Source organism: Podarcis vaucheri (assembly GCF_965113315.1).
Source record: "Podarcis vaucheri genome assembly, chromosome: 4".
Classification (NCBI taxonomy): Eukaryota; Metazoa; Chordata; class Lepidosauria; order Squamata; family Lacertidae; genus Podarcis; species Podarcis vaucheri.
The window spans coordinates 77,893,723-77,910,484 of record NC_138762.1 but is presented as its reverse complement, the minus strand read 5'-3'; the positions used below and the strand labels follow the sequence as shown (position 1 = coordinate 77,910,484).

General features: G+C 43.0%; 3 protein-coding genes across 4 annotated transcripts in view; all 3 read right to left on the bottom strand.

Annotated features, from left to right (window-relative positions):
• NPAS2 (neuronal PAS domain protein 2) overlaps nucleotides 1-330 on the bottom strand; it is a 103,846-nt gene extending 103,516 nt beyond the window's left edge. Inside the window, exon 1 of the mRNA XM_082218606.1 lies at nucleotides 209-330. The gene's annotated coding sequence lies outside the window, so the exon portion shown is untranslated. The remainder of the gene's footprint in view (nucleotides 1-208) is intronic.
• Nucleotides 331-1,013: 683 nt separating this feature from the next.
• On the bottom strand, nucleotides 1,014-10,619 carry PDCL3 (phosducin like 3). 2 transcript variants are annotated; one of them, XM_082218874.1, is made up of 7 exons: nucleotides 10,410-10,619; nucleotides 8,227-8,359; nucleotides 6,266-6,356; nucleotides 3,916-4,059; nucleotides 2,659-2,867; nucleotides 1,446-1,632; nucleotides 1,014-1,344 (listed from the first exon to the last, which is right to left on the bottom strand). In XM_082218874.1, the coding sequence occupies exons 1-6, from the start codon at nucleotides 10,413-10,415 to the stop codon at nucleotides 1,487-1,489; spliced, it is 729 nt and encodes a 242-aa protein (XP_082075000.1). In that variant the 5' UTR covers nucleotides 10,416-10,619; the 3' UTR covers nucleotides 1,014-1,344; nucleotides 1,446-1,486. The 2 variants fall into 2 exon arrangements, with proteins under 2 accessions (XP_082075000.1, XP_082074999.1); XM_082218873.1 differs by having other exon boundaries at nucleotides 1,014-1,632; nucleotides 10,410-10,618.
• Nucleotides 10,620-13,893: 3,274 nt separating this feature from the next.
• Nucleotides 13,894-14,292, bottom strand: LOC309531616 (histone H2A-like; the record flags this gene model as incomplete). The annotated part of the gene is made up of 1 exon (XM_082221204.1): nucleotides 13,894-14,292. One exon carries the CDS (start codon nucleotides 14,290-14,292, stop codon nucleotides 13,894-13,896), a length of 399 nt encoding a protein of 132 aa, XP_082077330.1.
• Between the last annotated feature and the right edge of the window lie 2,470 nt (nucleotides 14,293-16,762).

Here is a 16,762-nt window from a genome sequence, read left to right as displayed (position 1 = left end):
TTACAGACTCCGCTAACCCAGAAATAGTGCTTCAGGTTAAGAACTTTGCTTCAGGATGAGAACAGAAATCGTGCTCCGGCGGCGTGGCAGCAGCAGGAGGCCCCATTAGCTAAAGTGGTGCTTCAGGTTAAGAACAGTTTCAGGTTAAGAACGGACCTCCAGAATGAATTAAGTACTTAACCTGAGGTACTGCTGTATGCAATTGCACTAGTTTTACCAAAATCGAAAACATGTGGTGTAGGACAAATTTAACTGTTTAAAAATATCCTTCTGTTACATTTCAAGAATAGAATAAAACACACTGCATCTCCACGAGACAGTAAAAAACAACAACAGAGTTTTCAAGATTTTAAGTAAATATATACAGTGGTACCCCGCAAGACGAACGCCTCGGAAGACGAAAAACTCGCTAGACGAAGGAGTTTTTCATTTTCTTAGCCGCTTCGCAAGACGCATTTCCCTATGGGCTCGCTTCGCAAAACGGAGCTTGCCCCGCAAGCTCCGGGGATAGCGGGGAAGCGCAGCACGTCTTCCCCGCTGTCCCCGGACCTCTTTTGAAGCAAGGGGCGGCGGGGAGAAGATCGCTTCTCCCCGTTGCCAGCCCCGCAATCTCCGGGGACAGAGGGGAAGGCGTGCGCGCCTTCCCCTCTCTCCCCGGACCCCTTTTGAACGAAGGAGCGGCAACGGGGAGAAGCGATTCTCCCCGCTGCCCCTTCCCTTGCTTTAAAACAGGTCCGGGGACAGAGGGGAAGGCGCACGGCGCTTCCCCTCTGTCCCCGGATGGTCTCCATAGGAACGCATTGATTGATTTTCAATGCATTCCAATTGGAAACCGTGCTTCGCAAGACGAAAAACTCGCAAGAAGAAAAAACTTGCGGAACGAATTAATTTCGTCTTGCGAGGCACCACTGTAAATACTGTATTCTCACTTTAATTCTGAGACCTTGGAAGCAATATTAGCCTTCTACAGTTGGATCTGCCCAATAAAATATACACAATGTTCCACACAACCCTTTAAAAATTAATAATGTATTTTTATTTGAGAATCAAGAATTGCATTATAGCCTTTTCCCAACCATAATGAAGTTGTTGGCCTTTGTCAAAAGCATAGAAATAACCAAGCACTCTCTGTGCTTAAAATGACTCTGGTACAGAGGAGAGAGTTGTCACCCAACAGAGGAAAGAGAACAAGCAAAACACCCAGAGGGTGAATGTGCTGTTGGTAGTTATGTCCACTGTAGGGAATGTCCACAACAAGCGCCTGATTCATCAGGAAGCCTTTCCAATTTCCTCCAATTTACTGCTCTGCAAGCCTCCACATAACCACGACTTCTTTAGTAAAATCTAAAAGCAAAAGCAAAAACCCATCAGTGGTATTTATGGGGCTGCAATCACACACACTCTTTACATGGAAGTCAAGTCCCACTGAATGCAGTCAGACTAACTTCAGGGTAATCAGGCATAGAGCTGAGCTTCACACGAGGCCTTAGTCATCTTCTGGGTCACTTTCCTCCCTCCTTGCTGGGACAGAGCACCTGATGGAAGTCATCAGCTGGTCCTGGATCTGCTTCCTGGGGTTCTCCTCCAGGTCTGTCTTGATGGCGCCCGACTCAGAAATCTTCCACCCCAATTCTAAAACGCAAGAGAGAAGAATGACACACGGCAGTGACTTACAAGCTGGAACAAAGAAAAGCATCTCTGTGCTCCTGCTCTTCGGGACGTGCGCTTCCCATCTGCTGTTTTCAAATTTGCTTTTACTACAGTGCTAAGTTCCACACAAGCTCTTTGAAGAAAATGGAAATACGGTTAATTGCCTCAAAACTCCAGCATGTTCTCAGACAGACAAAAGCAAGGTCATCTTTATAACTGTTGTCAGGAGAGGCAGAAGCAGCTGTTAATGTTTCATCTGCTGTTTTAAAGGGAGATTTGAGAAACAAAAAGCAAGAATGCGTACACACTGCTCCCCATTACTTCCTGCTTCTTTCTTTACTGCCCCAACCCAGAAACACTTCCCACCTAGCAGCAGGTCTTTATTACATGGGCTCAAATTGGCTTACACCCCAGAAGTTGGAAGAAAGTCAATACTTCAAGTTAATCAGATGTCTCACTGTTAACTGTGATGGCAATCTAACCAGCCAGCCTCAATTATGTTAGGCAGAAAGAACAAAAAGGAAGGGGGGTGGGGAGGAAATTAATGTGATTCTGTTACGCAAGTTGACTTGTTCCACAGAGACAGGGACAAAAATCCACAGAGACTGTGGCTTGCAGAGCTTGGATGTGAGGTGAAGATAGAACCAAATTAAGTGGACAATGTTCAGCGGTGTTTCAATCAGGTATGTTTTTATTGTATTTCTTTATAGGATTTCTTACCCACTTGTACCATAAGGCCCCTGGGCAGGTTACAATTATAGCTCGGTACATAGGATGACTCTTTATCTTATGAGTCGTCTTTGCTGCCTTTGCATTTTTAAGAGTTTCTACGTACCTTGCAAAGTGCTTTGACTATCAGTTTAGTACCAAAAAGCAATCTATTAATGTTTTAAACACATAAAAGGGATCAGCCACCAATCAATGCAAACAGGGCACAGGACAGGGAGACAGTTACATGGGTTGTGTCCATTTGGGCCATTTGTCAAGGTCTAAGTGGCAGCTACTTACCATCACTTGTCAGGTTCATGCCTCCAAACACCAGGGGTCCAATAAATTGGGCCTTGATATCCCCTTCAAGGTAGACGAAGATTGTGGGGAGGTTTCTATCTGGATAGTTGGGTATGCAGGTTGTCGAAATGGCTTTGACAAACTTGACATCAGGGAACTTCCTTGCAAGTCCGTTTAAGTGTTGATTTATCAAGGCACAAAGAGGAATGCTTTATTTTTTAAAAAGGAAAAGGGGAAGAAATCTATTAAAGAGCCATTTTCCCCTTTTCTTTGTTTTCTTATTAATAAAAACAGCCATAAGAATAGGGAGAATGAAATTACAAGATAATAAAATAATAAAATGCCATGTTTGCCACGTGTCTCTGCAAAAGATATGCTCTACAAAAAACAAAACAAAATGCCCATTTCTAGAATAGGTAACCTGATAGGAACATATTTAACCTTTCAAATGTGTTCTCTCACACAAAGGGGCAAATGCATCTTTTAAAACGGAGGCTGCTGTGACACATACATTATTATTGTATTTTTATGTCATTGTTTCTCCAAGGAAGTCAAGTTTGTACACACGCTTTTCACTCTCCGAGTTTATCACCACCACAACCCAGAGTGGTAGGTTATGTTAAGAGAGAGAGCTACTGACCCAAGATCACCTAGTGATCTTCTTGGCTGAGTGGGGATTTCAATTCAGGTCTCCTTGGTTCTCCTGTCACTACACCACACTGGTTCTCAGATCTATGCCTACCATTGAAAAGAAGAGAGATTTCCCACAACCTTTAAAAGTTTTCCCAATCCAATACAGGCACCCCCGATTTTCTTGGTGGTTGCGTTCCGGGTCATCACACGTGATAGCGGAAAATATTTAAGTTCATTATGGCCCTGCCCTGCAATGCTCCCTTTTCCGGCCACTTCTTGGTTTGCAGCAATGGGCACGTGCTTTGAACACTTGCAAAATGGTTGTTGCCTGTACACAACTACCCTTCTTCCTGGTTAAATGGCTAGAACAAGAAGCAAATCAATTCCTGATGATGTCACTGAGCTGTAGTTGGGTGACTTTGTGTTTTTAAAATTCCTTTCATTTGCACAACAGATACCAACGTCAGGGTTCTGAAAGCGCAAGGAAGGCTCATCTGCCAAAGCATGTTTAGTTGGCTCAAACACAAAATGCAAGATCACCAGTTTGGGGACAGTTTCATAAGACCAAACCTGCTACAGAAAAAACTGTGTGCAAACAGCAGTCATCTTGAAATGCTTGCTTACCCTTGCTTGTACAGGTGTAGTATCACCCATATATCCTTGCCAGCTTTGGTAATTTCTTGGATGTAATCCTGTCCCGAGATCTCTAAAACGTGTCCAAATTTATTCTTTGCTTGCAAGGCTTTCAATTCAGCTAGCCTTTGCTGCCTACACCATGGGAAAAGAATTAGAAAATGAAACATACAGATGGATTTGAGACCAGAGATAAAACATTAAGTATTTAAGGCACTTCACATTTGTTATCTTAGTAAACTATGGTTTACTTTTATCCTCCCCTATCCCACACAAGATAAAGGAATGCTGAAGGCTTCCTGCATTAGGGAAGACAGAAGCAGGATCAGGTCCTAGTTTCACAACTCATGTCTCACCACAACCACTATGCTGTGTGAGGTTCCCCACCCCCATCAAAATGGAAGGAGGCGAGACGTTGAGACAAAAAAGGGCTTGATGACTGGTTTTGAAATGAGCCAAAATGTAAGTTACAAGGACAGTTGCAATTGGTGAAAAATGAACCTTCAAAGGGGTTGAGGTGGAAAACCCAACCGGCAGTTTTGTGCTGGAGATGCAACAAAAATCTCCCAGTTCCCATGCAGCTGTCTCTCTTTCACACACTAACCTAGGATTACACTGTAACTACAGCCACGCTGTCACCAATTCTGATCCCCAGCAACCCAGAGACCACAGCTGTTTGGAAAGCCATTGCTGTAAATGTAAGAGCACAGGAAGTGGCGCTGTAGCATATTAACTCAGCACTGTCTACTCTAGGAGCGGGGAACTTCATACTCTTGGGCTACGTGTAGCCCTCCAGGCACCTGTATCTGGCCCTCAAGACTCTCCCCAGTCCTAAAAGACCTACACTGGCTCCCAGTATGTTTCCAAGCACAATTCAAAGTGTCGGTGCTGACATTTAAAGCCCTAAATGGCTTTGGCCCTATATACCTGAAGGAGCATCTCCATCCCCATCATTCAGCCCAGACACTGAGATCGCGCTCCAAGGGCCTTCTGGCTGTTCCCTCATTGAGAGAAGTGAGGTTACAGGGAACGAGCAGAGGGCCTTCTCAGTAGTGGCACCTGCCCTGTGGAAAGCCCTCCCATCAGATGTCAAAGAGTTAAACAATTATATGGCCTTCCATAAACTTCTAAAGACAGCCCTGATTTTAATGTTTGAGGTTTTGTTGTGTTCTTTTATATTCTGGTTGACATGTGTCCTTGAGCAGTGTTAATACCTCTTGTTCAATGGAACAGACTCCAAAGTTAAGTATACATAGCATTGCAACCTTTGCCCAGACTCGAATCTATGCTGGTGCAGCCAAAAGATTCAGGAATTCACCTGCCTGGCTGCTGTCTTAATAACACTGACTTGTAAAGCAAACCCAACTGAATGATACTTGCATCCAATGAAGCATAGGACTGCAGTGCCAATCCTTTTTCCCCCCCCTATAAAGGATCACATCTCAGTTGCAAATTATGAAATCCAGTTTCCAAGCTCCTGATGAATACAGGAAGGATTAGTGGAATTAGTGGGATCATAGGTGAATGTCAATATCACACTGTTCTATTGATTCACAGATTGAAAAGGGTGAGAGAAGATAAACCACAACAGTATTGACAAACCTGCAGTACTGAGCGGTTGCTAAAAACTGGGCACTTATCATTTCTAAGCACAATATTCGTTTTGCAGATGTTGATTGCTAGAGGTGTACGTAACGATCTTTAGAACTGAACTGTAATTTGCAAGGTCAGATGTTTTAAAGAATTCATTTTAGAAGCTGCATTTAACACAGTAAACAGTAATAACCTGAGTTCTAAGATAACCCTAAATACAGAGAGATGAGAAGTTATTAAATGAATCCTACTGCCACTGCGAATATGCTGTCTAAACTTTTAACCTTTGATCCTCCAGGAAGAATTTGCGTCCTCTTATTTTTTGTGATAGCCCTTTCAGCTACTGTTTTTTAGAGGGCTACCAAGAGGCAGCCTGATTTGGCTAAAACTGGAGGAAAATCAGGGGGTGGGTCTTGAAGATTTCATTAATTCTCTTATCTATTGCAGGGGTCAATAAATCCTAGCTGGCCTTCCTGGCCAGCTCAACCCATTCTGCTAAGCCATGGATCCTAAGAAAACAGCAAAATGTCACATGGCTTTTCAAGTGTCTTAGAAGTTCAATGCAGTGTCAAGGAGAGCCCTTGCCTTTCTCCTATTCTTCTCAAGTCAACATGGCATCAGGGAGAGTCCTCCTACTGCTCCAGGCTTGGGGTTCTCCCTAACTACCTGCTCTCACTGGAACAAAAAATGTACACACCAGTGCTTAACTGGCAAGCACGTTTGTGGGTCTTGGACAGAGTGCTCTAACCTGTACATTTCCATAGCACGTTCATCTTCCTCACTGAATTCATCTTCATTTTCTTCAAGCTCTTCCAGGGTCATGTCTTCATATGTTTTCACTGTTTGTAAGAAATGCAAGGTCATCAGTATGGCACAGAATAAAAGCCAACCATTATTGGAGCTCTGAATGGGTACACAAGGTTGATAACAGTCTTAGAAATGTTTTTATATGTTTTAGTTGTTTAATTACTTTATCACTGTGTTTGCTGCCCTGGGCAATATAAATTTAATAAATAACAACAACAGAATCTCTTTCATCATGCAAATAATTAATTTCCAAACGAGAGATCTTGGTAATTACCAATTACCAAGTATTATACAATTAAAGTATTATACAGCAAAGAGTATCTACCTCATGTTTGCAGAAATAAACATTCTGATCAATAAAACCAAGATACAAATCTGAGAGATGTTACAAAAGAGAAGTGAATTCCATCTTAAATCCAGGTCCTCACAAAATCCAGGATTCCAGGCACCACACTATCTCAGCAACTCTGCTTCCGCAACTTACATTCTGGGAGTTATCATTTGCTACAAGGCTGCAGCTCCTGCTGAGTAAGCTCTTATTTTAAGCAGCTATCATCAGTTCACTTTCTAAATGATGTGAAATATGGAAGGCAATTAGTCCAAACCAAGGGATGCACTCTTGTCCAATAAAATATTTTCTAATGATCGAAAGAGCACCCCACAAGGTCATAGAAACCTCTCCAAAGAGAAGCATTTTCTTTACCAAGGCACTTCGGAGCCATCGCGCTAATTCCCACAAAAAGACCTGCAGTTGCATAAGATGATGTAAAGCAGGTCGTGGGTTGGGGGGAAGACCTTCCTGAGAATGAGGCGGTTGCATTCCTTACAGAAGAGCATTGTGAGGGCTGCATGCCACTGGTGTGTAGGAGCCAGAGGCAAAAAGAGTGGGATCAGAGGAATATGGAAACCCAGCCAGATGGGTGGGGTATAAATAATAAAATCATCAAATCATCATCAACAAAAGTAGGTGAGCAGTAGAATACATTCCAGCCACGCAGTTTCTACATTCCCCCTCCATATATGCATCTAGGCAGTTCAAGGACTCATAACAAAAGCACTAGAGGAGGGGGTGCATCAGATCCAATGAGGGTTGTGGCCGGGGAAGAGAGAGCATGGCCTGAGGAGGCAGGGCTTGAAGGAGATTCTGAAAGGCTGGGCAGAGAGATATGAAGGTTTACATTTGCCCCCCAGGCCTGAGGTTCTGTGCCCCTGATGTGAGGGGAAGCGTTGCAACACAGGTCCACGGTTTTAGATCACCCCATTAGAGTTGTCAAGAGAAATTTATCCATCTATATTTTAAAGTATCTGTTCAAGATTCTATCCCAGTATGCACAAGTTGCATCCTACAGTGAGCACTGGGGGGTCCCTGCAGAAAAATATACTGCTGACTGCGCTGAAAAATAAAAAAGCTGTAATTTACAATAATTTAAACTGATTTACAATGATACAAAAGTGCAACAAAAAGCGCAAGAACAATTCACTTTATACCTCTGCTAGGTTCATAGTCTATTCACTGAACAAGAAATCTGGATCCAGACTCTGTTTCATCACTTGTCCTTCCCTGTGGGATTAAAACCCTAATGCCCACCCAGGTTGTAAGGATTTCACCTGGGAGTCCCCCAAAGCAAGCCTCATGATTTCCCAGAAGCCCTGGAAGTTCTATATGTCTCTTTGAGTGTCCTCATAACTCAATATGATGCTCTGTAAGGACTAATCTCAGTATTTTTCAAGGTCACTGAAGAGGCGTTGAAGTACCAAACTCCTTTCTCGAAGGCTATCCATACCTCCAAATGCAATGAATGCACAATAAGGCCTTGGTCTGCTCTGTATACGTTGATACATTCTAGCAACAAGGCAAGATAGAGTACAGAAGCATCACATTCAATCAACTGAAGGGCTTACCAACACATTTTTGCTGGATTATCTGCTGCTCCCTTTCCTCTTCAGCTTGTTCTTGCTCCTTCAGCTTTTCTTTTGGAGGAAGAATGCCTTTTTTACGTAAGATGTCATTCCACTCTGTGTCCGCATTAGGATCCTAAAGCACATAGAATTGTCAGAGCCCAAACTTACAACCAGTGCGGTTTTTTTGTGATGGTACCCACCAGTAGGGCTGAGCAATATATCAATACATTGCCCCAAACTGGTTGGAAGTCCATATTGTGATATTGGTTTCATAGTTTTAGATCTGGCAATATAATTTGAATGGGGGTGGGGGTGGGGAGGTGTGCGTGCGCGAGCTATGAGAAAATCACAATATGGGAAAGCCAACGTGAAGCCAGCCTCTACACAGCCATCCTTATTTCAGACATTATTCTTATTTCAGATATTGTGATATATCAGTGTTATGTACTGAAGTTCTCACCCTGGGCCAGCAGGGGGATACTGTAGATAGTTTTCACTCAGGTCTACATATGCAAATAAGGGATTGAAAGTGATTGGATAGTTACAGAAAGTGGCTACTGTTGTGTTCTAGTGGAGCTCTATATAAGCAGGCTGGCTGAACCCTTTAGTTCAGTTCTGTTCTGGCCTGTGAATAAACAAGAGCTGTTTGAAGAATTGCTGTGTTGTCTGATATGTTCACCCACAACTTAACAATCAGTATATCACAATGTTTAGCTGGTAATCTATCGCGATGTTGAAAACCAGATATTGGCCAGGCCTACCTACCAACCAGTTTGGAGAATTGTCACATCCTTTTTTTGCTGCCCGTGGCAGCCATTTTGTGTTGGTATCCACAATTGTTTTATCAAGATATGAGTGCCAGCCCCTCATTCTTTACCTCCCCCCAAAAGCACTGCTTACAACTGTCATTCATACCCCCAGCACCTTGACTATCAAAACCCAAGTTTGGTACTTAACAAACTTAACCCTGCAGTTGTTCTGGACTGCAACTCTCACCAGTCCTAGCCAGCATGGCCAATGGTAGGGAGTTATAGTCCACAACATCTGGAGCCATGCTGGTCACTGTGGCTTTTTTTCTTTTAGGATTCCAACAAACACTCTACAAAACGTATTCTACATAAGTATGCAGGCTTCAATCCGATGCGTATTTATGTGGGAAGAAGTATCACTGAAATCAGTGGACTTTTTCCGAGTAAAAATTTATGATTCATCTCAATTCCACTTTCCAGTAGAAAAACAGGCCCGAGCTGCTTAAATAAAGCAAATACATACTGGAAAAAGCAAGTTAAGTTTTGGATTTCATACACGTACACAGGACTACATTAAACTAGTGTCTAGAGGGTAGTGGGATTAGTCTGTTGAAACAAAAACAGAAAAGAACATAGAGCAAGATGCCATTTTAAAAAACTATTATGGCATATGCAGTTTGTGGACTAAAATCGACATCATCAGGCACATGAAGAAATATCCCGAGTTGCTTGTATGAATAGACATGGATTGGTGTGTGTTGTAAACAGTGAGGACAGAGGGAAATGAAATGTACTAACTGTGACCATTGTATTAACAGTGACCATTCACAAAGAACGTGTGATGTCACAGTTATCCTACCATTGGAAAGCAAGGCTCAATTAGCAGTCACAGTAGCAGCCTGCCAACTTTACTCTCCCCTATCCCATACAAAATGACAGTTCATTTCTTCAGTGCTAAGTGCAGGAAGTCATTTGCGGAGAATGACTTTTTTAAGAACTCAGAAACAATTCCAGCTTCCCCACCTCCTGTGTTTGAAAGAACACCCGCCCCCCTTGATCGCCTCCGTTTCTTCTCCTGCAACCAGCAAATGCAACGCAGCCTGGAGCGCATGCTCGCGAAAAGAAGAAAGCCGACGGGTGGAAGGGAAACACGGAGGCCTTTCCTTCCCCGACAGGAAGAACCACCGCGTGTCATCTTTGCAACCCAACACACGGGAAGCAGAAAGCGAGCTGATCTTCCGGGTTTCAGCTACCGTGGGCAGGGATCCTTCGTGGACCTGCCCAGACCGTGCTATGTCCCCCTCGCGTCCCCAGCCCCGTTTCCCCTTCTCCAGATAAAGCGATCCCATTACGCAAAGGGGTCTCCCGGCAGGTGCGCGCCTGCGTGCGTTCCCTTCGCCTCCCGAAGGGAGGATCCAGCTCAGAGCAGCTCACCTGCATGTTTGGGGAGCGGGGTGTCCCAACTTTACTGCTGTTGCTGATTGAGGCAGGTCCTCTTAGGTGCTCCACGTGGATCCCGGGGGTCGCTGAGCCGGCCGCCTCCAAGAGCGCACAAGCTCGCGTTACACGCCCAGCTGACGCGCCTGCCCCCTTCCCGAGTTGCCCGTATTAGGACTGATCCGGGCACTTTCTCCTGCTGGTTGGAGGAGGGAGCAGCGAAAGGCTCTCGGAGGAGGCGGGGTGCCGAGAAGGGTGGGTGACGGGAAGGAAATCAGTAGCAAGGGACCGCCCACGTTTCCCTGGGCTCTGGAAACTCAGCACGTGGTGTTGTTTTTGTCACCACATTTGCTGGTTGCGCATGTAATAATAATAATAATAATAATAATAATATGCGTGTGCGTTTTTAAAAAAGGAGATCTGTTATAATCACCATGGGCATCTGAATAGGGTTGTTATAGGAATTCTAAGGTCTTATATGTACATATATATATATCGAATAAATGTTCATAAATGTACAAGGCAAACACACATGCATAAGTACAGTGGTACCTCGGGTTAAGTACTTAATTCGTTCTGGAGGTCCGTTCTTAACCTGAAACTGTTCTTAACATGAAGCACCACTTTAGCTAATGGGGCCTCCTGCTGCCGCAGTGCCGCTGGAGCCTGATTTCTGTTCTTATCCTGAAGCATGTTAACGGAAAAATCCGAGGGCTCCCTTGGACAAAAACAAAGACACCAACCAGGATAACTTGGAGCAAAACAGCAGCCTGTAGGCTTGGCCTTTATTGAACTGTTGCAACAGGGTGCTCCCCTCACTTGCAGGAGAGAGGAAAGACGCAGAAAAATAGTGTGCAAGGCCTTATAAAAACTTTTGAAATTCCCACCCTGTAGATCAAGACCACCCTCAGAAACATCATACATACATCACAGAAAGGAGGGGTTGAGGGAGGGGTGGTGGTGGTAACCTGAGTGTCCTGTCACCTGGCTGGTTCCCTTCTCCCCCTCCCCATGTCATTTTCAGAAGACAAAAGGTAGTCGCAGTTTCCTGCCCCCTGAGGGGGAATCCAATCACTGTTCTTTTGTTATAGTCCGTGTTGAATCCATTCGTGTATGCAGTCCGTTGTGTTGTTGATGGTCTTCTAGGAGCGGGGTGTTCATTTCGGAGTTCATTGACTATAGACAAACGTTATTGACAGATAATTAAAAGAAGAGAAACATAGTGATTCCATTGTTATCCTTCGCAGTTAAAAGGAACAAAATATTGACAAAATATCTGAAAAAGGAAACTTTGTTGTTAGATCTGCTTTAAAAAGAAAAAAAAGAGAGAGATGGGTACAAATAGAAGTTTTTCCCCTAGAGGGAGCTTGTGAAACTGTTATTAAATCTGTACTGGGGAGCTTTGCGGCTGCAAAAGATTAAGATTGTGGGAAGACTTTGACCTTGCACAACAATGTACTTGGAGGCTCTGGTGCGTGCTTTCTGCAAGACAAGTGCTCTATTGGAACAGTTACATGAGAAGATGGATTTTATGACTGTTGCGATCAGAAATTTTGGACAGGCAGTGGGTATCTATATAGAACCCACTCAGGAATTAATTCAGGAGTGTGCTCTGACAGATCAGATGAGGGAGGAGGTTGTGGCTGGACCCCGGGAGGCAGAGATGGAGGGAACTGTGGCCCAGCAGGAACATGAGTTGTTGGATCTGACGAATGAACCTGGAAAAAGCCAGATTTGGAGAGATAGAGTCTTCTTTGGCTTGGAGATGGGGGGCTGGATAGACCCCCCTATGCAGGGATGCTTTGACTTTTCAAGTCTGGCATTGGGCCGCGAGGATTGAAACATGCTTTTAAATACCATATGGAGTTTAGTGTGGACTATGGAAAAGGGGCTGATCTGTCGAGAAGGGACAAAAATATTGTTAAGCTGGAGTCTCCACGAGTGAAAGGAGCAGAAGACAAAGTAAAGTACAGGTATAAATATGAAGATCTGCGGAAGGGACATGGAAGAGACTTAAGGGCCTCGGACATAAGGTTACCAGGTTAATGAACTAGATGGATGGGATAGAAAGCACTGACAAAACCCGAGACCAGGAGGAAGAGATGTTGGATGAAGATTGGAAAAAAGTTTTAAAAATTTTATTTAGGAATGTTTTCTAAAATTAATGAGTATTAGAAAAATGTTGGAACGAAATTATTTGGCTTTAGCGGAAATGTTAAAAAGAACTATGTAAGAATATGTTATGGTTATGAGAAATTGGTATAAATAAGATTTAAGTTTTAAGTTTTAGGGTGTTTTATGGTAAGATAAGGTTAAAATAGATTAAGATAATTTAATGACAGAATATTATGAAAAATGGAAAGGATTTGCTGTGATAATCAATAACTAGAATACAAGAAAGGGAGGTGTGAAGAGGTCGATGAAATAAGGTAATGACAGTTAAGGATTTGGGATTATGGGATATGTTTTTAAATCTTTGTGGTTTACTTTTGCTTTTTGATTTTGATGTGATATGTGTTTTGTTTCTATTTTTTGATTTTGACTTTTATCGAATTGTTATTTGTTTCTTTTTTATTTTTCCCTTCTTTTTCTCTTTGTTTTCTTTTTTCTTGTTTCTTTCTTTTTTGTAATTTTAAAATTCTCAATAAATATCTTTTTTTTAAAAAAAATAAATAAACCACAGAGCCTAGGACTTGCTGATCAGAAGATCGGCGGTTCGAATCCCTGCGACGGGGTGAGCTCCCATTGCTCGGTCCCTGCTCCTGCCAACCTAGCAGTTCGAAAGCACGTCAAAGTGCAAGTAGATAAATAGGTACCGCTTTCAGTACAGGGGCACAAAGGTGCAGGATATTTCGGTGTGCCCTGCTGGGTCAGATCTAAGGCTCATCTAACCAGCATCCTGTTCTCGTAGTGCACTCTTGTCAGAATGCGTGTTAAATTAACAGTGTGGGAAAGGGTGAACATGGGGCTGACCAAAATGGTGCCAGCAACAAGCACTGAATGCACATCATCGCACAGCATTTGCACACCTTAGGTATGTGGAAACAAATCACTTGCTGTTCAGAGGTAGTTGTCGCAAGCTTGTAACTAATGTCCTCCCAGAAAAGTTTATTAAGATGACAATAGACCATAACCTGAGTTTATTCCCAACATCACGTAGCCCAATTATGGCATCTAATTCCACTAGCAGGCCTTGAATAATGGGTGAAGAGTACAGCTTCATTCTACATACCATACCATGGGGCCTGCAAAAGGCCTCTGGCTGCACAACAAGCTCCCATCCCAGTATTTCTTTTTAAAAAAGTTTTGAATCCATTCTTTGCTCACAAAGAAACCATGCCCAAGCTTTATATTGCACAATTTATTATTACAAAAATATTATTAAAACACACAAATATAGAGTTCTTCCTAGCGAAAAGTGCTACATGAAAAGGACGAGGAGCTTTTTCAGACAGTAAAGAGACAGAAAAGTCACACGAGGTCAGGTCTCCTCCTGGGGAACAGTGGACGGTGCTGTTTTCTTTGGAAGAAGCAGAGCATTGATGTGGGGGAGAACTCCACCTTCTGCAATGGTCACATGTGCAAACAGCTTGTTCAACTCATCATCGCTTCTGATCGCCAACTGGATGTGGCGTGGCCCAATTCGTTGCCTCTTGTTTTCATGAGCAGCATTTCCCGCCAGCTCCAGTAGCTCTGCAGTCAGATATTCCAACACGGCAGCCATGTACACCGAGGCGCCAACACCCACTCTTTCTGCATACCGACCCCGTCTCAAAAGACGTCCAATGCGGCCCACTGGGAACTGCAAGCCAGCTCTTGCACTCTTGTTTTTTTGTTCCTTGGTTGCAGGCTTTGCAGGCTTCTTGCCGCGCCCAGACATCCTGGATCCTACAAGTAAGAGAGGAGAGCCCACCTTCATTACACAATGCAAATGGTTTTGTCATATTGCTAACAATATGGAAGGAAGAGTAATCAGAGAACCAAGCGCCTAAGAATTTGCTGTAATAAGGACCTAGAATGTGGCCTTAAGATAAACAGACCAATTTTCTGCTAGTTAGGTCATGTTAGAATCAGGTCAGCCAAAGGAAAGCCCCACAGCAGTTGCTGGACTCCAATTCCCATCAGCCACAGCAACTATGACCCAGGCTGAAGGATGAAGTGGGCTGCAGTCCGAAAACATCCAAAGGGACCAGTTGGGCTATTCCTGTTTCAAAACAATCCCACTACTCCATGGTAAGTGATAGAAAGCTAGGGAAATCGAAGAGTTTTGCCCCTGATAACACACAGCTACATGGTGTTAAACCAATGCAGGAGCCATGCCTCCCTATTAGGAATATTATCATGTGGCTTGTTCTCAAGACATTAGAGACCCTAATGGCTCACCATACAATGAAAAGCTTCATCTACTGCAGGAATCCCCAACCTTCGGCCCTCCATATGTTTTGGACTACAATTCCCATCATCCCTGGCCACTGGTCTTGCTAGGGATCATGGGAGTTGTAAGCCATAACATCTGGAGGGCCGCAGGTTGGGGATGTCTGATCTACTGGATTTCTAAAACTCATACTACTGATTAATCTACTGTTGGCAGGCCAATATGAGCATTTTTTGCTTTATACATCACATTTTTCTAAAAAGCTTATGCAAGTCAAGGGAGGGATGGAATTCCAGTAGCCCTCAGCAGCGTACATAGCTAGCTCTTTAAACCTAATATTTATTATTAATCTTACCTTATAATTAAACCACTAGCATGTTTTTAAAAATAAAACCACTCACCTCCTTCAGTGAAACACTTGAGCTATGACTCTTCTCCAGTTAATGAAAGAATTTTCTCCTTTTTGAACATGTCTCTCATTTTAAACTCCTCTGTTGATGCTAATGTGGGAGTTTGATCAGCTGTGTTTGAATGAAAGTTCCCTCAGCTGTATCCACTTTCCCAGTAATTCTGACTGAATTGGTTTCAACTGGGCTATTTTGGTGGCAGGACTCAATTCTCCTACTTTAGAGAAGTTCCCTTGTGATCAGTCGGTTGTTCAACAGAATGATGATCACACTTTCAGAAAGCTAATTTCAATTCTGAAGGAGGGTATAGCATGATTAACACTAAATATATTTTATAGCTACCAAGGAAACTTTGGTTTTTACTTAAAGATGGAAACAAACATGGCTAAGAGCCACCTTTTCATATCTTTAAATAAATGGAGGATAAACTATTCCTCCTGATTTACTTGTGTGTTTACATGTCTTGTTAATTACTCATTCCTCTCACACTTTTCAGTTCATTTCCTGTCACTTTCCAAAGTGCAAAAAGTCCATGAGGGGATATGTTGTGTTATGGCAGTGGAGTATTTTAATCCACTTAAATTGCACAAACCTAAATTTCTGTTATGCGCTTGAATGCCTCCTATAATTTGGAAGCACCTTGTGACTAAATGCAGACTCAGCCAGTTGGATGTGTGGTTTGTTTGTTTTTTACTTTCCTTTGCCTTATCTACTACCAAGCCACATTGATTTAAATGAGGCTTACTCTCAGGATTTAGACTTTTAACAAATGCTGTCAGGACCATTCCAAAATCCACCATTGGGCACTACCTTTACTGGCACCAACCAAAATGTCACAGAAAAGTGGCAACTATTTTTCTCCAGAACTCTTCATCTGGGAAGATGTTCCACAAAGCAAGTGGATAGAAGGAAGAAGGTAAAAACAAAACAAAACAAAAGTACAGTACAGTACATAAATTAGGCTGATGTCTATATGCTGATCTCATAGCTCTTCATTTATTTCTTTGTTCCAAACTTTACTGTATGTTTCCAAGGAGAGTTACAATAATATAAAAATACAAGATTAATATCATTTAATTATTTGCACTTTTTCTTCATACACAATGTTGCACAAAGCAGGGGATGAGGTAAATGTGGGGGATTAAAAAAAAAAAAAGGCTGATGTCAACAAGTTCATCTCACGGTTACAACTTTTTTTTTTGTACTCCCCCCCCCCCAAATCTGAAGAGCTATAGAGAACTAAAATACCAGCTGCCACACTTCTACATCACTTTATTTGGTCCTGCTGTTTAGCGTACTGAATACATTACCATTTGCTGCCATTTTATGACACCCCAAAAATGAACTGCCTGAGGCCATAGCCTCACTCTACCCAATGGGAGGGCTGGTTTTACGTAGGGAAAGCTTCTGGGAGTTTTGTGGCACTTTAAAGCCTTCACCATTGACATCGTCTTCTTCTTTGGTGATCACTCATAGCCGAGTAAGATTGTCTTCCATGAATATGGTCTTAACCGTGTGTGTGTGTGTGACTGTGGAGGCCAATTCTGGATCCACACGTCCTTCCACGG